The sequence below is a fragment of the Salvelinus namaycush genome, chromosome 1 (assembly GCF_016432855.1).
Source record: "Salvelinus namaycush isolate Seneca chromosome 1, SaNama_1.0, whole genome shotgun sequence".
Lineage (NCBI taxonomy): Eukaryota > Metazoa > Chordata > Actinopteri > Salmoniformes > Salmonidae > Salvelinus > Salvelinus namaycush.
In genome coordinates this window covers 6,311,335-6,335,896 of record NC_052307.1, presented here as the reverse complement: position 1 = coordinate 6,335,896, position 24,562 = coordinate 6,311,335, and the positions used below count along the sequence as shown (strand labels likewise).

Below are 24,562 nucleotides of genomic sequence, written 5' to 3'. Positions count from 1 at the left end.
CCATTTGTGGTTTCAGGATGTATGTACAGTACAAGTATGAATGTACAATGTATGTACAGTTGAAGTCGGAAGTTTACATACACTTAGGTTGGAGTCATTAAAACTCGTTTTTCAACCACTCCACAAATTTCTTGTTAACAAACTATAGTTTTCGCAAGTCGGTTAGGACATCTACTTTGTGCATGACACAAGTCATTTTTACTTATAATTCACTGTATCACAATTCCAGTGTTCCAAATGGACAATGACCCCAAGCATACTTCCAAAGTTGTGGCAAACTGGCTTAAGGACAACTAAGTCAAGGTATTGGAGTAGCCATCACAATACCTGACCTCAATCCCATAGAAAATTTGTGGGCAGAACTGAAAAAGTGTGTGTGAGCAAGGAGGCTTACAAACCTGACTCAGTTACACCAGCTCTGTAAGGAGGAATGGGCCAAAATTCACCCAACGTTTGACCCAAGTTAAACAATTTAAAGGCAATGCTACCAAATACTAATTGAGTGTATGTAAACTACTGACCCACTGGGAATGTGATGAAAGAAATAAATGCTGAAATAAATAATTCTCTCTACTATTATTCTGACATTTCACATTCTTAAAATAAAGTGGTGACTCCAACTGACCTAAGACAGGGAATTTTTACTAAGATTAAATGTCAGGAATTGTGAAAAACTGAGTTTAAATGTATTTGGCTAAGGTGTATGTAAACTTCTGACTTAAACTGTATATATATTCTTCTTTTTTGGGGGGGGGTTGCCCGTTTAGCGTGTTATTTTGGCATTAATATGTGCCACATCAGTTTGCAAACAAACAACGTACTATATATACACTGCTCAAAAAAATAAAGGGAACACTTAAACAACACAATGTAACTCCAAGTCAATCACACTTCTGTGAAATCAAACTGTCCACTTAGGAAGCAACACTGATTGACAATACATTTCACATGCTGTTGTGCAAATGGAATAGACAACAGGTGGAAATTATAGGCAATTAGCAAGACACCCCCAATAAAGGAGTGGTTCTGCAGGTGGTGACCACAGACCACTTCTCAGTTCCTATGCTTCTTGGCTGATGTTTTGGTCACTTTTGAATGCTGGCGGTGCTTTCACTCTAGTGGTAGCATGAGACGGAGTCTACAACCCACACAAGTGGCTCAGGTAGTGCAGCTCATCCAGGATGGCACATCAATGCGAGCTGTGGCAAGAAGGTTTGCTGTGTCTGTCAGCGTAGTGTCCAGAGCATGGAGGCGCTACCAGGAGACAGGCCAGTACATCAGGAGACGTGGAGGAGGCCGTAGGAGGGCAACAACCCAGCAGCAGTACCGCTACCTACGCCTTTGAGCAGGAGGAGCACTGCCAAAGACCCTGCAAAATGACCTCCAGCAGGCCACAAATGTGCATGTGTCTGCTCAAACGGTCAGAAACAGACTCCATGAGGGTGGTATGAGGGCCCGACATCCACAGGTGGGGGTTGTGCTTACAGCCCAACACCGTACAGGACGTTTGGCATTTGCCAGAGAACACCAAGATTGGTAAATTCGCCACTGGCGCCCTGTGCTCTTCACAGATGAAAGCAGGTTCACACTGAGCACGTGACAGACGTGACAGAGTCTGGAGACGCCGTGGAGAACGTTCTGCTGCCTGCAACATCCTCCAGCATGACCGGTTTGGTGGTGGGTCAGTCATGGTGTGGGGTGGCATTTCTTTGGGGGGCCGCACAGCCCTCCATGTGCTCGCCAGAGGTAGCCTGACTGCCATTAGGTACCGAGATGAGATCCTCAGACCCCTTGTGAGACCATATGCTGGTGCGGTTGGCCCTGGGTTCCTCCTAATGCAAGACAATGCTAGACCTCATGTGGCTGGAGTGTGTCAGCAGTTCCTGCAAGAGGAAGGCATTGATGCTATGGACTGGCCCGCCCGTTCCCCAGACCTGAATCCAATTGAGCACATCTGGGACATCATGTCTCGCTCCATCCACCAACGCCACGTTGCACCACAGACTGTCCAGGAGTTGGCGGATGCTTTAGTCCAGGTCTGGGAGGAGATCCCTCAGGAGACCATCCGCCACCTCATCAGGAGCATGCCCAGGCGTTGTAGGGAGGTTATACACGCACGTGGAGGCCACACACACTACTGAGCCTCATTTTGACTTGTTTTAAGGACATTACATCAAAGTTGGATCAGCCTGTAGTGTGGTTTTCCACTTTAATTTTGAGTGTGACTCCAAATCCAGACCTCCATGGGTTGATAAATTTGATTTCCATTGATAATTTTTGTGTGATTTTGTTGTCAGCACATTCAACTATGTAAAGAAAAAAGTATTTAATAAGAATATTTCATTCATTCAGATCTAGGATGTATTATTTTAGTGTTCCCTTTATTTTTTTGAGCAGTGTATATATATATCATTGAGTTAATAAAGCTGCATATAAAAACATGGTCACTTTTCTGTTTTCTGAAGTAAGGCAGCTCCAAAATGAAGGTGTTTCAGCCTCACTCAGTGCTTTCTGTGGTGGTGGGGCAAGCCAGCAGAAAATATGGAGCGTTGCACAGAGATTGGCTCAGTGTTCTCTCACTCATGGGGACACTACGTCACCGCCAAGTCTATCAATCAAATGTATTTATAAAGCCCTTTTTACATCAGCCGACGTCACAAAGTGCTATACAGAAACCCAGCCTAAAACCCCAAACAGCAAGCAATGCAGACATAGAAACACGGTGGCTAGGAAAAACTCCCTAGAAAGACAGGAACCTAGAAAGAAACCGAGAGAGGAACCAGGCTCTGAGGGGTGGCCATTCCCCTTCTTGCTGTGCCGGGTGGAGATTATAACAGTACATGGCCAAGATGTTCAAATGTTCATAGATGACCAGCAGGGTCAAATAATAATAATCACAGTGGTTGTAGAGGGTGCAAGAGGTCGAGCTATAAAATTCTAGCCCCTTGGGTGCTGCCGTAGAGTTACATTAGAAGTGCCCATCCAAGAAGGCTCAAGGTCATTGGCCACAGATAAAATGATGTCAAATCACATTATATGTACAGTAGCTTTGATTGGACTGATCATGTCAACATCATACTTTCAAAATCTTAGCTAGCAGTCAGTCATCATGAATCAAGTGGACAATCTACTGGCAAATTCTTTTTAATCCTTGTCATATGAAGAGAAATAATGAAGAGAAATTATAGATAAAATGTATCAGTGCTCATCGGCCATTGGACATAAACATTACACAACAAGTTGGAAATCGCAAATTCAACAATGAGTGGTTTGGAAGGAATCAGTGACAGTGGCTAACTGCAAGCATTGCAAAGCCATCACTAGCCTGCTATTCAGTGGAGTGGCTGTGTGGTCCCATATCTAGGATTAAGGAGCTCTTTTCCAAGTTTAAAATGATAAAAATTCAACATTGGCCATGCTGTCAATGAAGCATGATTTGTGCCGCGCTCAAAACAACTTAATTCGGAACTGCGAAAAGTTGACATCAGTAAGTTCAAGACAACTGGGAAGTCTGGAATAAACGAGCTCCGACTGGGAAAAGACATTTTGAACGGTCATCCAACTCGGAATTGTAAATCCGGCCTCTTTCTAGAGCTACGACCTGAAAAGCAATGACGTCATCACGATTCAACCTTTTTCTCAGAGTTCCCAGTTGTTTTGAAAGCACCTTAAATCCAGAGAATGCCAGACTTTAGTGACAAAATTTGCCCACAAAGAACCGCCTCGCCACCTTCCTGTTCAAGTGAGCACGACAAGGTAACATCAAAAATGTATTGTATGCTGCTGCATAAATTATGTAATTTGCCAGGGAGAAATGTATACTGTAGCTAAGAAAGTAATACTAAGGGGTGTGTAGTAAGCTGTTAGTAGCCCATGTGCCTCACCCTAATAATTTTGTCTATTTACCCCTCTTAATTTCACCTGCTGTTCTGACTTGGTGGTGCACATGTAGACTATAGCCTGTTTTAGAGAAATGTAATCATCAAATATTGTAAGAGCTTTCATTGTCTGCTTATATGCCCCCTTTATTTGTCCTACTGTTCTGACTTGGTGTACAGGGTTAGAACACTGTAAGAACGACCCATGTTCTGAATTCTGTCGCTTTATATTTCAAAAGTGCTAAACAAATAGCTATGTCTACGTCCGTCCTAGCTCGCTCATTAATTTCTTAATCAAAATTACGGATTGCCTCTTATCCGCTTGTCGTCCCCTTATGCCATAGTTTGTACATCTCAATTGTCATTAGAAACCACATTTGTTTAAGCAAGTCAGTCAAATCAGCTATGTTTTTTTAAAGGCAGTAAATGAGGCTGAATGAACTGTTTCGCTGCCAGACAAGGCTCTGCTGATAGCCAGGTGTAGCAGCGGTAAGATGTTAGGACTCTGCTGTTGGGACAGCTTTATGTAGGCCCTAACAGTTTGTGGGCACAGTTTTGCACCGTTATAGTGCAATTGATGTATTGTTTAGTGTTGTGTTGTGTAGTGGCTTTGCTGGCATGCATTCCACGCTTCTTTTGCACCACCAAGATTTACATGCTAAATTCACCACTGGTGCTGTGGAATCGGAAGGGAACCAGAAGTGGTCCTGTTATAATTGTTTGTGTTTCTGCTGGTCAGAAGGAGCAGAAGCTCCGCGTTAAACGAATTGGGGAAAGAGATGGGTTTTGATTATGTTTTACTGGTAATGGGGACATACGTAAATGCCAACAAAATTTCCTTGAGAGCAAAACAAACATAATCAAAACCCATTTCTTTCACCTACTTGCTCTGCTGTTTCATTGTTCATTTGTTCAGTCTCAACCAGAATTTCATCATGCATGTCAAGCAGTGAAGTTTCAGCTCTATCTGTTCGTGGCCTCTCTTCCTCTGTGCGCACTGTCACTGTGTTCATTTCCATCTTGTCCAGCTGTGTCTAACATTTTACGTAAACCCTGTTTCTTGTCTGCATCGAAGTAGCGGTCCTTGTACCTAGTATCGAGCATGGTGGCGACACAGTAAAGAGGCTCAGAGAGAATGCCACCGAATCGCTTGTTCACAGCCTCAAGTACTTTTGCAAGTTTTAACCCCACGGTCTGTGTCAGCAGTTTTGTTGAGCAGGTGTTTCAATGCCATGACAGAGGGTATCACGTCTGCTACAGACGCAGTTGATGAGCTTATTTCTCCAGTCAGTTGTTCGAATGGAGCTAGGAGTGTGTTCATCTTTCCAAATTTCAAACATGTTCTCAAATGCCATTGAAATGGCAGCAGCGGTATGAGAACCAGCACATTCTTGAGCATGCAATACGGCTTTCCTCAGTATGAGATCCTCGTCGACCCACTGTGCTGTCAGACTCAGCATGCTCATGGGGCTGACATCGCTGGTCCAAATGTCAGTCGTGAAGCTAATAGCAGTGACGCCCATAGCAAGTAGCTCAAAGATGTACGTTTCAACAGTACTGTGTAACTCCGGTAGGGCAACATCTGAAAAATAGCGCCTACTTGGTATTGTGTGCCAGGGCTCGAGGTGCTCGAACAGTCGGCGAAAGCCAACATCATCCACGACAGAGAATGGTTTATTGTCAAGGGCAATGAATTCCATTATCTTGGTGTTAATGGATTTCACCTTTTGAGTTGTCTCACTGAAATGTTCTTACTCTTTCAAATGACTGCTGGACTTGAACTTGTTTAGTTGGAAGTGTGCGCTTAGTATTTTTCTGCTTTTGTTTTGTGTAGCGCTGTATTTTCCGTGGCGTCATTACGCCATCTACCTACGTTATATATGCACGTCAGCTTTGACATCAGTTTTACACATCGGCGTTAAACTAGACATCGGGCCAATGCCGATGTTGGCATTTTTAGCTAAAATCGGTCGATTCTGATATGCTCACCGATATATCGTGCATCCCTAGCTGTTACAGGTGTCAAGCTTATGAGCATGTGGCAGCAGTGTGTAGGAGGGAGGTTCCTAGGTGTGAAGTGTGCAGAAGGGTATGAGACAAAGGAATGTGTAGCACTGGGGTAAGTAGTGGTATGTGTTAATTGTACGGGTGCCCATGTGGCTGGGAATCAAAAATGTCATATGTAAAAGAGGCAGGTTGAGGTTTCCAGGGTTAGAGTAGTGCAGAAGTTGTCATATGCTGAGTCAGTGAAGAAAGTAGAGGAAGATGGGTCAAGGGGAGTGATCCTGAGAGCAGTGGTGTGAGCAGTAGATCTGTACCAGTACATTTGGATAAACCAACAAGTCAATAATCCTGCGTTCATATCCAATTGGGGAAGGTAGTATTTACCAGTTGTGAAGTCGTAAATACCAGTTAGATACATTCACAAGCTTTGAACTCACCGATTGGCTAATGGCCAACAAACTGTCAACCTTAAACAAAGTACAGCTATCATGATTGTAAACAAATAAGTGTTCAAAAACAATAACAAGATGGGGGGGGGGCTGTGGGATTTAATCAAGATACTTAGTGAGGGGGCTCCTGGTTTTCAGTCATTTTCATTTGGGGGAAGCTTGTTCCACCATTTGGGTACCAGGGAAGAGAAGAGCTTTGACTGGTATGAGCGGGAGCCAGCCCCTCATAGGGATGGGGGGGCCAAGAGACCAGAGGTGGCAGAATGGAGTGCTCGGATTGGGGTGTAGGGTTTGAGCATAGCCTGAAGGTAGGGAGGGGCAGTTCCCCTTGCTGCTCCGTAGGCAAACACCAGGGTCTTGAAGAGGATGTACGCTTCGAGTGGGAACCAGGGGAGTGTGCGTTGTTGTGAATATTCCTTCTGTGAGTTTGTAGATGTCTTTTCAGACTTGATGCTAATTTCAAGTGAGTTCCACATAGATGACATTGAACTCCCTCCCCTGTATGAGTCCTCATATGCACGGTCAGGTTTCCCTTCAGACCAAAGCACCTGCCACATTTGTTGCAGCGATGTGGTTTCTCCTCTGTGTGAGTCATCATATGCTTTGTCAGGGTTCCCTTCTCAACGAAGCATCTGCCACATTCTTTGCACCGAAATGGTTTCTCCCCAGTGTGAGTTCTCATGTGCTTTATCAAGTCTGACTCGCGGTAGAAGGCTTTGTCACATTCTTTGCACGGATGCGATTTCTCCCCAGTGTGAATTCGCCGATGTAGTTTCAGACTTGCTTTTGTCATCACACATTTTCCACAAAAATCACATTTAAAAACTAGCCCTTTATGAGTATCCATGTGATTTTTCAGGCTTTTCTTGTGAAAAAAACGCTTGCCACATTCGGTGCAGCCATGTTGTCTCTCCTCCATGTGAATCTTCATGTGCCTCCTCAGGGAGCAGTTCATGGCAAAACAGTGTCCACATGTGTCGCACATGTATGGTCTGTCTTTACTGTGCCGGCTTTGCCGATGCCTTTTCAGACTACGTTCATTCGCCAAGCATTTCCCGCACACGTCACATATCAGATCAGGCAACTCACTGGTTTCTTTTCTTGGCCGTCCTCTTCCTCGCTTTGATTTAAGAGGCTTTAACCCTGACAGTGATATTCTCTTCTCCACTCCATCCATTTTTCCTTTATGACTTCCACTGTTGTCACTGTCTGCATTTACTTCAGAGGGGGGCTCATAATCACTGGTTAATTCGGACTCACCGTAGCTCTCGCCATCAGATTCTGTTTGGTTCTCTTCAGTTATGATGTTGAAAGAGTCCCATATAGACTCTTCTGCATCAGACTCCACTGGACCCAGACCAGGGCTCCATTCCTGCTGCTCTGGGTTAATCTCCTCTTCAGTGAGACTGAGCTGCTGGAGGACTGGAGGGAACGAGAAAGGATGAAATTTGATTAAACCGTAAACACTGAAAAGAGACAAGAAATAGGTCTAGTGACTTCCACTAAAAATAGGGACAGTGACTTCCATTTCTGCTTTTCTTCCGGTATCCAGTACCACACTGTTTTGCTTCAAAATGTTTTGCTTCATGAAATTCATGAATAACGCGAATAACGCGGTCATTTAAGATATATATCTAAAATGTAAATGACGACAATTAGGCTACAAGGTATAATGAATGACAAATAGACACAAACCTGCTAATCTATGCAACTTTATCTCTGGTTTAAAAACCAAATCCAGCAATTTTCGTAGACGTGCATTCGCCCGTTTCAAACGGGAGATTTCTTCTAGGTACTCTGCCATCGTTTTTTGGACTGCCACGGATATCTCCAACGGAACTGAGGTTAATTTTTCTTTGAGAAGCACATTAAGCAGCTGTAGTTTAGACATTTTGAGGGTGAAATGGATTGAAGGTGTAAGAAGTTATAAATACTGGCGATACCGTTTTGAAGACTGATGAATCCAGATTGGATCAGCGTCTCTTCAGTAACACATAAAAAGCACTTCCGGGTAACGGAATTTCGAATAGTAGAGAAGTATCAATAACCTGTATTTATTCATGATATGAACAATAATTGTCTAAACATTAAAGGAAAAATCCACTCATTCCTACACTTTACAGTGTTACATAACACTAATATGTGAGAACAATATTTTTTGTGAACAAATTTTTATTTTTGTCGTTATAGTAAGGTTGGTAGCAACATGTGAAAATCGTTGCTGAAATATAATGCAGCTGAAGTCGACAACAAAACCCATAATGCAATGTTCTCTCTATGAGCTGGTTGGCTAGCTTTTTAGGAGTCTACAATCTCATCACGTTCAATTTGCAGGTCGATGTGGCTCTAAGAGTGGAGTCTGACATTAGCGACGGCACTATGCAACGCACAAATATATGTGTTAGACCCTCTGTTAAGTTACACATTTCTAGAGGTAGGAATATCGCAAAAATATGACCAATGTCTCATTCGGGAGAACACAACCTCCCGCGTTATGACATCGACCAGTATTGAAATCTGACATGTTTGATAGACGTTTTCGCGATCTAAAGGTCGTATTCATATTCATTTCCAGTGTACTGAAGACATGACTCTGTCGTTGTGCTGTAGATTTTGTGAATTTTGTCTCTTGTATAATAAATTATATAGATGGGTTTATAATGGATTAAGCGTACCTTTTCGTAAACTAATTTGTTAGTTAAATTCCAACTCCCTCCAACTTGTGCCAACAGGGCAGTGGCGACCAATCAGAGCAGAGCCCCACCCTTCTAGCTAGCTATAAAAACAAAAACATGCCTGTTTTGCATGTTATTTTGGCATTAATACGTGTCACATATCAGTTTGCAAAGAATGTAAAAAAAAATATATACAACAATTTAGTTAATAAAGCCGCATACAAACGAAGGTCTCTTTTTTGCTTTCTTGAATAAGGCAGCTCCAAAATGCAGGTGTTTCAGCCTAGCACAGTGCTTTCTGTGGTGGTGGGGCAGCCAGTGGAAATACGGAGTGTAAGGGTTGGTCATGTTCTCGAGTTGCGTGGGGAGACTACGTCATCACCAAATCTAAGGGTAGAGCTTGAAAATCAAATTTTATTAGTCACATACACATGGTTAGCAGATGTTAATGCGAGTGTAGCGAAATGCTTGTGCTTCTAGTTCCAACAGTGCAGTAATATCTAACAAGTAATCTAACAATTCCTCAACAACTACCTAATACACACAAATCTAAAGCGGTGAATGAGAATATGTACATATATGTACATAGATGAGCGGCGTAGACAAGGTGCAGTAGAGGTATAAAATACGGTATATACATGTGATATGAGTAATGTAAGATATGTAAACATTAAAGTGGAATTATTGAAAGTGGCATTGTTTAAAGTGACTCGTGATCCATTTATTAAAGTGTCCAGTGATTGGGTCTCAATGTAGGCAGCAACCTCTCTGGGTTAGTGATTGCTGTTTAGCAGTCTGATGGCCTTGAGATGGAAGCTGTTTTTCAATCTCTCGGTCTCAGCTTTGATGCACCTGTACTGACCTCACCTTCTGGATGATAGCGAGGTGAAAAGGCAGTGGCTCGGGTGGTTGTCCTTAATCTTTTTGGCTTTCTGTGACATCAAGTGCTGTAGGTGTCATGGAGGGCAGGTAGTTTAGGTGATGTGTTGTGCAGACCGCACCACCCTCTGGAGAGCCTTGCGGTTGAGGTTGAGGGCGGTGCAGTTGCCGTACCAAATAAAACGTATCGGTGCTCATCGGCCATTGGACATAAACATTACATAACAAGTTGGAAATCGCAAATTCAACAATGAGTGGTTTGGTAGGAATTGGTGTTCAGTGGAGTGGGTGTTTGGTCCCACGTCTGGGTTTAAGGGTCTCTCCCAAGCTTAAAATAATAAACATTCAACATTGGCTATGGTGTCAATCCAGCACGACTTCTGCCACGCTCAAAACAACTGGAAACTCAAAACTAGGAAATCTAATTTCAGTGAGTTCAAGACAACTGGGAACTCTGGAAAAAAAATTGCTTCGACTGGGAAAATACGTTTTGAACGGTCATCCAACTCGGAATTGCAAGTCGGGAACTCGGGCCTCTTTCTAGAGCTCTGACCTGAAGATTACTGACATCATCATGATTCTACCTTTTTTTTCTGGGTTCCCAGTTATCTTGAAGCATCATCAATCCAGAGAATGCCAGACTTTGATGACAAAGTTTGATCACGAAGGACCACTGCGCCACCTTCTTGTTCAAGTGTTCATAGCACAACAAGGTGAGTCCAAAAATGTATTGTATGCTGCTTCATGAATAATGTAATATGCTAGGGAGATATTTATACTGTAGCTAAGAAAGTAATACAAAGTGTTGTGTTGTGCAGTAAGCTGTACGGAGCCCATGTGCCTCACCATAATAGTTTGGTCCCGTTTCCCCTCCTATTTTTGCCGACAGTTCTGGCTTGGTGGTGCACATGTAGCCTTTAGCCTGTTTTAGAGAAATGTAACAATTTAATATTGTAAGAGCTTTCATTGTCTGCTTAAATGCCCCCTTTATTTATCCTACGGTTCTGACTTGGTGTGCAGGGTGAATACTGTAAGAATCTTTTGAAATCTGTCGCTGTACATTTCGAGGGCTCCCGAGTGGCACAGATCCTTGATGAAAACCTGCTCCAGAGCGCTCAGGACCTCAGATTGGGGCAAAGGTTTACCTTCCAACAGGACAATAACCCTAAGCACATAGCCAAGACAATGCAGGAGGGCTTCGGGACAAGTCTCTGAAGGTCCTTGAGTGGCCCAGCCCAAAGGCCGGACTTGAACCTGATCAAACATCTCTGGAAAGACCTGAAAATAGCTGTGCAGCCACGCCCCCCATCCAAACTGATAGAGCTTGAGAGGATCTGCAGAGAAGAATGGGAGAAACTCCCCAGATGCAGGTGTGCCAAGCTTGTAGCGTCATACCTAAGAAGACTCGAGGCTGTAATCGCTGCTAAAGGTGCTTCAACAAAGTACATGGAAACATGAAAAAAGTGAAGGGGTGTGAATACTTTCCGAACACACTGTATTTCATAGCATAAGCCTAATAGTACTGTAGAGCTCTTTTAACTTCATAACAGTCTCCAGTGTCAACATTTCAAAGCAAACAAAAACAGGGTGAAGGGAGAATCTGTAGACATGCTGAGATAAAAGTACATACTCTTTGCCGGAATTCAGCCAGCCTTCACAAGAGCATAACATACTGTAGGCAATATGTTCCCTTTTGTGTTTTACACCTCCAGCAGCAGAATTACATGATATTCAGTTTAACTGGCATATAGTACATTCTATGGGTGGTCTTAAACTGCAGTAATTTATGTGTGAGATTATGTGAACATGACTGGACATTCTAACATATCTGTATCCATTCTTCATCATCTCCCAGGTCTTCTTCAGATATTGGTTTGATACAGTTTGGAAATCAACTTTGGAGGTTTGTCAGACTGCCTTAAAATAGTTGCAAACGTTGGTGCGCTAGCTAGATAGCTAACTTAAACCAACTTTTGGCTAGCTCTTGCTAATGGTACAGTGGTACATCATCAAATGTACTTCTGTTTGAATGGGACAAAACAAAGGCTACAAAACATTTTCATATACACAAAATCTGTTTGATACTACTACCTGACAGATAGCTAGCTAGAGCTGAACTGGGTGTGGTAGCTACTAGCTAGCTAACTAGCTGCTAGTAGTTAATTCACTTCAGTTGAGAGGGGATGAAACATTAACTAACGTAACATGTCAGTTACCCTACTAGCTCAGCACTGTGAATATTGTTTTCTTCTTCTGTCAAACAGCAGTTACCTTGCCAGCTAGATCAGTCAACTAAAGAGTAGCCAGTTTCTGCTCTGCTTGCTTTTACAACTCAGAGTAAATGCGCAACAAAGACAGCAGCTGCCTCTGTTAACATCTGCTGTGCTGGTCCTAAACTCCAGCCTTTCAGAAGCTTTGCCTTCACACAGCCTGTCTGCATGCTCGGTGGTGTCCGTGTAGTTGCAGTCCTTAATCCAGCCAGCTGAAACTGGAAAACAGCCTACCCAACTGCTCTGAGGCGTCCACATGGTCCTAAAGCACATAGGCGACGCGTTTTGTATCACAGTGCAATTATAAAATTGTGGGGGACAAAAATGCAATTTCAGAATGTGAGGGGGTCATGTCCAACCCGCACCCAGTGAAAGTTGCGACCCTGTGTGCGAATATCAGTTATTTTTAAGTCTTGGTTCCAATAGTTTATATTTTTTCTAAGAGATTGTCAGTTGGATAGGCAAGGTTTTGTGTATCTTAACAATCATATGAATATCCTTTTATGACTCAAATAGGATTTCCTCAAGATTGCTCTGGTGTCCAAAATATTTTAAATCAAGATTTCGTGATATGAACATTTTTAGTTGCATGTATTTGAAAATACCTGCATTGGTTTGTCAAAAATGGCTTTTTAATTCTGTCATTCTGTCAAAATTAATCTATTTCCTATTAACAATTCATTTACGGTTTCTATGCCTTTAGTTTTCCATGTGGGTGAATTTATTGGTGCATTCTGAAGTGCATTCAAAGGATTGTTCCATAGGGTTGTGTTTTAGGGAGTGATATTGGTTCTTGTAGAATCCGTTTCATTTTATTCCATATTGTTATAGTGTTCTTAACTATGTTCTTAGCTTTATCCTTTCAAATAAACATGTGAAAAGATTTTGGGGGTGAGCATGTACATCATCAATAATTACCCATTGTTCGTCTTTAGTGCATTAAACAATGTCTCAAGTAAAAGCCTTGGGTGGGCGAGTCGATACAATTCCAAGTCTGGGAGGCTATAAAGCTTTCCTTTTGTCTGTTATGGCCCAGAATGTCGTTGGTGGGGTAATTGGTATTATCAATGTGTATTTTTTACCATGTAAGTTACAATTCAACATTGGAAAATGTCCTTCTTGGTCTGTGTGCTGCGATATTAAGGGAAACGTGTATTCTTATTCATCAGGACGCCTACACCGCTGCAGTTACAGTAGGTGGCAGCATAGGCCTCACCAACCCAGCTCCTCTTTAAATATTCAATTTCTCCTTTTTTGAAATGTAATTTTTGCAGGAAAGCCACATCTGCTGACAATCTCTTGAAGTGTTCAAGAAACTTGTGCTCTTTTTTTTTTTGCCATCATGGAGCCCGTGCACATTCCATGTAAGGAGTTGGATTTTGTTGGTCTTTACTTGTATAGAATCAGTCAACCTTGTCTGTTTTGTCAATCATTGAAGAACCAGATAAAACATTTTAGCAGACATGTCGTCATATGAGGACGGTGAACATTCCATGGAATGGGAGAATCATAGTATGAATACAAAATTATAATATACATTACCTATATAGAGCGTGTGAGCAAGCCAATATGTAATTCATAGGCCTACGGTGTATTGCATTGCAGTGAATGGAGTGGGTGGATGAGAAAGTGTACTTCTACCCCCAAGCTATAAGACTGCTGAACAATTAATCAAATGGCCACCGGACTATTTACATTGACCCCCCCCCCCCCACACACACACGTTTTTTTGTTTTTAAACTGCTGCTACTCGCTGTTTATTATCTATGCATAGTCATTTTACCCCTACCTACATGTACAAATTACCTCGACTAACCTGTACCCCCACCCATTGACTCTATTGACTCCGCATATTGACCCATATTCTTAACTCTATTTCTTGAACTGCATTGTTGGTTAAGGGCTTGTAAGTAAGCATTTTACGGTAAGGTCCTACACCTATTGTATTCGGCGCATGTGACAAATAAAATTTGATTAGATATATAGATTCTACAGACCCTACTGAGTAATTCTAACCCCACTGTTACATCGGCACATAGAATATATGTTTTTCTCTATAAACCAATATGACATTTTAAAGGCCTACAATACAGTGGTGTTCCATTGGGACCAATGGAATGGGTGGAGTAGAAAGGGTTGCTGGGTATTTAGACCACAGTTCCCCATGATATAACACCATATATAGATTCTAGTGCTAGATCAATAGGGTCTGTTGAATATTATGTTCTTTACATTCATTTACTTAAGCTCCAACCATTTCTCAATGTGCTCTACCATATGTTCATATGGGATACAGTATGACTACAATTCATTCATGGAATATATGCTGTCACTGCAGCTTCAGAATGGGTGGAAGCTTAATTGTCAATGTCATTGTTGTCGTGATATCACAACAGGTAGTTTTATCTTTTTGTAAATATTATAAGCACATTGTGAAGATAAAATACACGTTGCTTTAAATGTTATACTCTATCCATGGATTTGGAAGTTAGAGGTGCTCCTGAGTAGAATGTATCAGATCTCCTAAGCCTGTGTTAACTTCAGACCTTATTTTTGGCATTTATCCCAAAACCCTATTCGTTCCCCATGAATTTTCCACATAGGAATGGCTGAACGAACCATAGGTAACTAATTTCCAGGTTTTAGGTCTACAAACTGGCGAGCAATATTCTTGCTCGGTCTTGCTGGCATAATGGAGGTCAGATTGGCACTATTGCGGCAAAGCCATCAAAATAATTAGAGACTTCCGAGTCACAGATTTTTGGAATCCTTCAGAATAAGAGTCCTGTCCCATGTTTTTTTTTGTGTACCTGGGTCTATGATCTAGATCAGGGGGTATTCAACTCTTACCGTACGAGGTCCAGAGCATGCTGATTTTCTGTTCTAACCGGTAATTTATTGCACTCACCTGGTGTCCCAGGTCTAAATTAGAGGGGAACAATGAAAAAATGCAGTGGAACTGTCTTCGAGATGCAGAGTTGAGTTTGAGGGACCTAAATATTTGTTCAAAACTGGATACTATGGACTCTAATGAGTAGACTGAACCTTGGATTTATAGACCCACAATCAATATATTTTCCTGTAGTGCAATATTTGTACCACATTTATATTTGTATTTATTTATTAGAGATCCCCATTAGCTGCTGCCAAGGCAGGGAAAATCATAGCTGGCTCACAGAACGGTAGAAATTATAGAATACATTGTAAGCTTTTTTGTTTACTGTAAAATAGCATTGTATCTGGTAAAATAAAATGTTAGGATTGGTAACAGGCTGGTTGGTCGGCTATTTGAGCCAGTAAAGGGGGCTTTACTATTCTTTGGTAGCGGAATCACTTTTGCTTCCCTCCAGGCCTGGGGCCACACACTTTCTAGTAGGCTTAATTTGAAAATATGGCAAATAGGAGTGTCAATATCATCCGATATTATCCTCAGTAACTTTCCATCCAAGTTGTCAGACCCCGGTGGCTTGTCATTGTTGATATACAACAATACTTTTTTCACCTCTTCCATACTCACTTTTCACAGAATTCAAATTTACAATGCTTGTCTTTCATAATTTGGTCAGATTTACTTGGATGTGTAGTGTCAGCATTATTTGCTGGCATGTCATGCCTAAATTTGCTAATCTTGGCAATGACAAAATCATTAAAGTAGTTGGCAATATCAGTCGGTTTTGTGATGAATGAGCCATCTGATTCAATGAAAGATGGAGCTGAGTTTGCCTTTTTTCACAATTTAATTTAAGGTGCTCCAAAGCTTTTTACTATCATTCTTTATGTAATTTATCTTTGTTTCATAGTGTACTGTAGTTTCTTCTTCATTTTATTCAGTTTAGTCACATGATTTCTCAACTGACTTGCCTAGTTTAAATAAAGGTATTTTTTGTTTGTTTGTTATTAAATTAAAAAAATGTTAGCTTATCAAGCTAGCTAAAATCTTATTGGTTGAACAATTGTGCTCCGCCCTATGCAACTCCCAATCACGACCGGATGTGATGCAGTCTGGATTTGAACCAAGGACTGCAGTGATGCCTCTTGCACTGAGATGCAGAGCCTTAGACCACTGCACCACTCGGGAACCCAACAAATGAAAAAAAGTTGTATTTCCGACATCACAACTAGGAAATAGAAAGCTCTGACAAGCAAGTGAGGCGTTTAGTTTGTGTACACAGGAAGCGTAATTCTGATATTTTGCCCAATTATAGTCAAAAGACCAATTAGTAGCAAATAAACAGAATTGTGCCGCGTTCAAATGCTAGTCGGGAACTATGAAACTCTGACATTTCGACTTGCTATCTCGTTTTATAAAGATGATCCCGAGTTTACCACTTGGACAGTATCAGAATCAACCAGTATGAAGCTCTAAGCAAATAACTTATGTTCATTTTTACTCGGAGGTTCCGAGTTTCCGATAGCAAGTAAACATGGCATTGGACTGCCTGTGTAAACGAAGCGGAAGGTCTGAAAAATGCAAAAAATCACTTGCACTGTATTCAGTTAACGAAAATGATCTATGAAATTTGGTCTGATAAAGCAGTGAAAACCCTATTTGCGCAGGACTAGTATTACTAGAGAACGTTGGTTATGTAATTATTACCACAGAATGCCCATTATTCCAGTCGACGATTCGTTTTTAAAAAATCTAACCGCCTTCTGTAATAAGTAATTTTAAAAAATAAATTACTTATTTATTATGGGCTTGTAAGTATAGTTATGACTGAAGCCTGGACGTTTTTTTATCTAGGCGTGAAGATATTTCAACATGTCTAGGTGATAACAGGAAACACTGATAACTCCAGTTTGGCTCCCACGTTTCTAAACCACACCAAAGCATCCTCGGTATAGTGTCGCCATAATATCTGGATTAAGGAAGTGTAATTATAATCATTAGGATAGTTTCGCGATCCGCAGTAGAAGACGTCCTTAAATGGCCCCAGCCTGCAGATCTGAGCTGAACGGCGCACTTGAGATGCATTTTTAGTCTATGAATGAGAAAGTGCACTTGTCATTTCCAAACGTTTAGCTCAGTTGTAATGCTGATTTGCGATGTATTAACAGCAAGGGTTGCATTACATAGGCGCAATGTTTTTACAACTGACGCATTTCGCGATGTCCAATTCATTGGCACACCTATAAGCATTCACTGAAAGTTGATACATAGGCTTTTCATATATTGGCTATGCGCAGCACTTCGTTTTAAGCATCAAATGATCGAATCAGTTACTGTTTTCTTGCTGAAACCGCGAGAAACACTTGAGAGAAATGTAAAGCTCAGACAATTCTCTCAAAGCACATGGATGTCGATTTGCACGGGACTAGTATTATCAGAGGACCTCGGTGGAGTTAGTCGATAAACTGTTGTTTTTTCCGGCTGCAATTATTTCTCTCCTGCTATGTAAAAAATGACCGAATTACAGATAAGGACGAAATTTAAATTACAGATGTGTTGATTTGTGCTCGTAACCTATATCCCCCAGTAATAACCAATCCCGTGCGACTCGTGCTTTCCTTGACCTGCATGGCACAGCAGGGGTTCTTGAGAGGGAGCCGTGTTTCTTTTTACGCTACCTTACATAAAGCTCTCTGAATTCTTTCAAACATATAAATATATATTTGTACTTATTTGCAAATATATTTATTGGCCACTGTGAAGTACTACGGCAAAGGAAAATGATCTAACGTCAGTCAACAAAGTGGATGGTCAACAAAATTATTCAATATAGGCGAGACCGGAAATGCTGTCCAGTTGTCGCCAATTTGACGTTTTCAGGCCCAGTTCCATTTCAGTCTCTAGTCTCTTATTCTTCAATCCCTTTGATGCACTGGACTTGAAAGCTCTTAAAATATCACGTTAATTCGATGGCCTATCATGATAATGTATGTATCAATCACCATTTTGATCTTACCTTTCAAGTAACTTCAGGTTTGCAAACAGCTAAGGAATAAAGCAGTAGGGAAGGGAGGCTCGTTACCGAAATGGAATCGGACGTGTATCGTACGCCTTTTCCAGTAAATCCGACATTCTGGAATTCTGAATTCTCTATACTCACGGCGAAGCTTGACCAGACAGCTAGCTTGTTGAAACTCACATTTCAACTCTCTTTAGATTTGTTTTATATCTTATATCCACCGGTTGTTGATAATTAAAAGGCGAATTGTTATAAAATACGATCTACTACGTGATCCCAGGTCGGCGTAAGGTAATTTCGGATATTTTTTATTATTGGGTTAACTGACGCGCTCTCCATAACATGAAACAACATCATGTCTGCGTGTAACGGAGTTAGCTAGAAAGCCAAATATAGCTTGCTGGCAAGTAGCCTAGTAGAATTTGGTTAAACTCTAAACTAGTTAGCTAACGTTATAGTGAGGTTGTTATTATTATGGTATTGGTCTAGATACATTTTGTACAGAATCATTGGTGTGAGGTAGCATCAAGGCCTAACGTCAGCTACTTATCTAAAATTAGCCAAATTATAAAACGTTAACGTTAGCTAAAGTAAAGGCCATGGCATGTTTTGAAATACAATGTGTTATTATAATCATAACTAACCTTACTGGCTATCATGAGTTTGATAACCATTTACTTCTATTAATTTATGGTTAGCTATTTGAATATGAACATAGTTCACGTTAATTATCGTTAGTTTAGTAAACCAGGTATCAAAAACAGATTTAGCTATTTTTTATAGGCAGGTAACGTTAGATGGCTAGGTAGGCCCCCCACCACCACCACCCTACAATTGCATTAATGTCCTTAATACCTAATATTCAACCATTATTTACATTTTATAAATCTCCAGAAATTACATTTATTTTAACTAAACTAAGTTACGAAATACATTGTTAACAGTACTCACTGGTGTTTTGGATTGGAATGGCCCGTTACTATCTCTCTGTACTTGAACACATGCTAGCTACCTCAATGTGTTGATTTACAATAGTTATTTATCACTGAATAGTGTCAACTAACAAGCTAGTGCATGTAGGCTAGATAATATTATTAAGTGGATCTAGAATGGGAGGAACGGATCACTTTACTCAAAAACAATCTTTTGGTATCTTGTTCAATGGCCAATTTAGCATTTTAGCACTGTTTTCAAGATGGAGTACTTTCAGAACAGAGCTTCAACTGTGACCGTAAGGTTTTCCTCTAGCATCCCAGCTCTGACTCAACATGACTTAAAATGCATAAAAAGGATGCGGTGTGAATTGTTCGACTTGTGTATTTAAAAATGCAATGACCATGTTCCTTTTCTCACTCGGCTGATTATTTACACAAGTGGAAGAATTAGTGCTGTGTTCAAGTGAGGTGCTGCTGCAAGCTTTTGAAGTTATACCCCTTTTCATTTAGGATACGTGCTAGCCTTATTATTCTGTCTGTCTCTCATTGTAGTGAGTTGTATTTTCCCCAGAAAGAGAACAGATAGAAAGACAGTGCTCATCTTTCACTTGAAGGAAGGAAGGAAGGAAGGAAGGAAGGAAGGAAGGAAGGAAGGATTGGAACTCTAATTAGTTGCTCATGTTCCTAAGACTGCCAAGGACAGAAGCATACTGTTTCACATCCTTGGTTCCATGGCTCCACAGAAATGCATTACTGAACATGGTTCTCATCAAAAGCAATCAGTTGTGGTGTCTGTGGTCTCTAGGCATTTGATGCTGTAAGAGGAGTAGACATAGCAGCCAATGTTGGTTCCTCTACTCTGCATTTGTACTTCCTTCTCCTAATGGGACTTTGCACTTGTGTGTTTTATCACTTCTGTCTTCAGCGTGTCATTTTCCACAGAATTCTGAGGTCGTTTGGATGTGAAGGGTCACTTTATTATCCACATCTGGGGGGATGTGTGGAGCCAATCCATGCAATGCAAAACTGTCTTTTTTTAACCTTTATTTAACTAGGCAAGTCAGTTAAGAACACATTCTTATTGTCAATGTTAACTGCCTTGTTCAGGGGCAGAACAACAGATTTTTACCTTATCAGCTCAGGGATTTGATTTTGTAACCTTTTGGTTACTAGTCCAACACTCTAACCACTAGGCTACCTGCTGCCCCATGTCTTTTTCATTGTTCAGAAGGGAAATCTGCTTTAGGGCTGGGCTCTACTTTTCCTCACCTGTAGAGTCTTTTATTTTCTAATAATAGCAAACCCAGTTAACTGCCTACAATGTTCCTTTAATGGGTTTGGTAGAGATGGACACTCCTTTAAGTTACGGTTGTGTTATCATTGTAATGCAGGATGATAGGCCTGCTCAAGCTTGTCCCAGGGAACTGGACCAACTGGAGTGGAGTCATGACAACATCACAACACAATGTTACATCTAATTTGATTTAACCCCAAATCTCTGTCTCGAGCACATAGATGCGTCACACCTAAGGGCATTTTATAGCCTGCTTCCAGAACTGTTTCTGCTATCATGTCAACTCCTTGTATGTTTGGTATGACAGTGAATTGACATGATGGGACCAACAGATCTGGGACCAGGCTACATTTAACAGCTGTCGGATCTTAATTTGAGCCAGTTTGCTACAGCATGAAAATAATCCTGGAGCAACAAGAAATGTGAATTAATATGTGGATTATAATTAATGGCCATTTTATTTTGGAGGGGTTGATACATTTGTTTTATTTATTTGGGGTCATTCCACCTCAGAAAGTACAAGAACGATGATTCTGACACCCACCATCTGAGATTGTTCTGAAATTGTTTCTCTTCTTAGAAACAGATAAGATTTAGCATTCCTGCAGCATTATTTGTGGAAATATAATTTGATCTCTGAGAAATTAAGCTAATTGATTGCACCCAAATTGGCCTTTTTAAATTGATAGGATTCATATAATATTCAATAAATAAAGTACCTAACATCCGATTTGGACCAAACCTTTTTATAACAATGAGTTAGACATGAGGAATCCAAAAAACTGGTCAAAAGCCACCCACGGACACACCACACCAATTAGTAATTGAAACTGTTGGGTTTACAATGCTTTCAGAAAGTATTCACACCCCTTTACTTCTGATACATTTTGTTGTGTTACACCTTGAATTTAATATGTATTACATTTAGATTGTGATGTCACTGGCCTAAACAAAATACCCCATAATGTCTAAGTGGAATTATGTTTTTAGAAATTTCTACAAATTCATTAAAAACAAAAGGCTGAAAGGTCTTGATCCCTATTCAATCCCTTTGTTACGACAAGGCTAAATAAATTCAGGAGTAAAAATGTGTTTAACAAGTCACATAATAAGTTGCATGGACTCTCTGTGTCCAATAATAGTCTTTAATGTGATTTTTTTTAATGACTACCTCATCTCAGTACCCCACACATACATACAGATAATTGTAAGGCCCCTCAGTTGAGCAATGAATTTCAAACACAGATTCAACCATAAAGGGAAGTGCACCTATTGGTAGATGGGTATATATATTTTTTAAAGCAGACATTGGTTATTACTTTGAGCATGGTGAAGTTATTAATTACACTTTGGATGGTGTATCAATACACCCAGTGACTACAAAGATACAGGCGTCCTTCCTAACTCCGTTGCCGGAGAGGAAAGAAACCGCTCGGGGATTTCACCATGAGGCCAATGGTGACTTTAAAACAGTTGCATAGTTTAATGGCTGTGATAGGAGAACTGAGGATGGATCAACAACATTGTAGTTACTCCACAATACTAACCTAATTGGGAGTGAAAAGAAGGAAACCTGTACAGAATAAAAAATATCCCAAAACATGCATCCTGTTTGCAACAAGGCACTAAAGTAATACTACAAAAAAATGTGACAAAGCAATTAACTTTATGTCCTGAATACAAAGTGTTATGTTTGGGGCAAATCTAATACGACACATTACTGAGTACCATTCTCCCTATTTTCAAGAATAGTGGTGGGAACACCTCTATGCTTGAAAATATGGAGAGTGGTGCTCAGGCACACACTTTGAAGACACTGTATGTCCCATTCAACATCCTGATAATACCAGGTTCTGACAACTAGATGTTGGTGTGAGGCTTCTGGGCCTGAGTAACACGCAGTTTACTTTGGGCACGTCAGTCAGGCGGAAATTCAGGATACTGCCCCCTATTAAATGACTAATTTCCCTAAAAAGGGGAGAGGACAAAAACATAACATTCCCTGAGAATACATTACATAGTGATGGGTTCTGTTTTCTTAACTTTTGAAATCATGAAATATAGTTATTCATGTCACTGAGGGAGAAAGGGGAATGTATAATGTTTACATTATGTCAGGATATGTTATTGTTACCCATCAGGGATCCTCTGGGAGGACAGAAAACAGCCTGGTACAAGTCACCACAGCTGTGAGTTGGGGAGGAGTGAGGAATTTGGGCAGAGGTCAGGTTAGATGAAGTGAGGAAGAACATATATCACTAATCTTCTGGATAGCAACAGAGGTGTATTGGCTGTTCAGATGTGTAAGGAGGGGCTCAGCATAGGAGAAATTGTTAAATATCAGTGCTTGTGTGAATTTGGTCATTGTCTTATGCAGCTGTATGACCCAGTGGGTGAATGAACATGGTTTGAGCATGATTAAGCGTCCGTGAGGTTTTTTCTCTGTTTATTTGGAACCGAATAATAGTATGAAGAAACCATACTACATGTCAGACATAGAGAACTGATACTATATACTCATTGGCTTTTGACCATTTCTTTGTTTTCCCCATGTCTTACTCATTGTAAGAAAAAATCTTAGTCCAAATCAGATATTAGGTACTCTATTTATTGAATATTATATGAATCCTATGATGTAAAATGGCCAATTTTGAGTGCAATCAATTAGCATAATTGATTGCTTTCTCAGAGATTCAGAGATTACAACATGTTGCAGGAATATTAATCTTTTCTGTTTCTAACTACAGAAATTATTTCAGAACAATATGAGATTGCTGATGTGACATGGAACAATCCTTAGGGCAAATCAAGTCTTGACATTTTAAAGTTGAAATTGCAAACTTTATAAGCCTTTTTTAAAGTTGTTTTAACGCTCGAATACACTACAAGTTTGCATTTCCTGTTGTGTAGGAACATTCTCAGCAACACAAGTCTGATCATGTTAAGATCCTACATATGTACCACTGCAGTAAACACATCTGGCTATGTTCATGTGTAATGGAATAATGAAGAATTTGATCTTCATAGGCCTATCACTGTCTACTAAAAGCTCACTTCAACTTATTCACATGCATGTATTTACAGTCCTACGTTTCTCAAAACAAATCTAGCAATTTAATGACATTTTAAGCAGAGGCAAGTCAAGTCATCCAAAATGTTGTGGCTCCATGTAGGGCTAGGCTAGTCATAACAGCTTGTATCTTGTTAATTATTAGGCTATAGCAAGCGCTTACGAGTTCCCTCTGCTCTCTTTGTAAAGGGATGTGCACTAAGGCCTTGTGCCAGAGCTAGGCTACTGCAGGCAAATCTACTGTAGGGGAAATGGGAACAATTTGTCCGTGACATTTTTTTACTAGTGCACCTGCTAGTTGTATATTTATGCCGGTCACAGCATTTTTTTTTGTAGACTTTAAAGAAAACATGACTTTCTCTTGTACGTAGTAGTCTAGTATTTGTTGCTACTCTTTCTCGAAATTGAAGTGGCTCTGCTGAATTCAAGTCGGAACAACCACGCCGACTTGTGCCACGTCATTATAGGGTGTCTGTAACTGGCATTGTAATTTTGGGGTTTCAGGTAAATCACATGATAAATTACGTGATGGAGAGACTAAGGCTCTTTTATTCATATTTTAATTTAGTCTAATATTATCTTATTGTGTGTGTCGACAGGGAAGTGCTGTTGTCTCCCGTTGCCATGTCTCAACTGCCGTTGCAGTGAACCACAGACTGCATCACCTGGAAGGATCTAACTAACCACCATGCCAAGTCTGTTCTTCTGCATTCTGCTCCTGGGCCTGAGGGTCACAGAGAGCCAGGCCAGTGGTAAGTCTATCCAGTGAGATGGAATTAGTGTTTATAGCATATTATATAACTCTTCTAATACGACTTTAGAAAGGTTACATGCACATAACAAGTAATAAAGCATCATAACGTTTTATTATCAGATAATATTGATGCTCAGGACTTGATAGAGTCACTAACTGAAGCGTTCTCTATTTGGGTTTTCAAACTGTTCGATGGGTCTGCAGGACTCGCAACTCCACAGCAAGTGAGGCTGGATGCAGACAAGGAAACACAAAAGCTGTCGGTCACATGGGAGGACAGCCACGCCTCTGCCTTTGACGTGGAGATTCTACGCACTGAACTCATGGAGATTGTGTTGAATGTAAGTGAAGTATTATGTTTGATCAAGACTGTGTTTAAATTTAAAAAGTATATTGTAACAGATCCTTACGTTTTCTTAGCGTCGGTAGGCTACATGTTCACTTG

The 24,562-nt window shown here is 40.7% G+C and overlaps 1 protein-coding gene across 1 annotated transcript in view; it reads left to right on the top strand.

The window, feature by feature from the left end:
- Nucleotides 1–18,179: 18,179 nt before the first annotated feature.
- lifra (LIF receptor subunit alpha a) overlaps nt 18,180–24,562 on the top strand; it is a 30,855-nt gene continuing 24,472 nt past the window's right edge. The window contains exons 1-3 of the mRNA XM_038983247.1: nt 18,180–18,355; nt 23,963–24,115; nt 24,322–24,458. Coding sequence (XP_038839175.1) covers nt 24,052–24,115; nt 24,322–24,458 — 201 coding nt within the window. The 5' untranslated portion in view covers nt 18,180–18,355; nt 23,963–24,051. The remainder of the gene's footprint in view (nt 18,356–23,962; nt 24,116–24,321; nt 24,459–24,562) is intronic.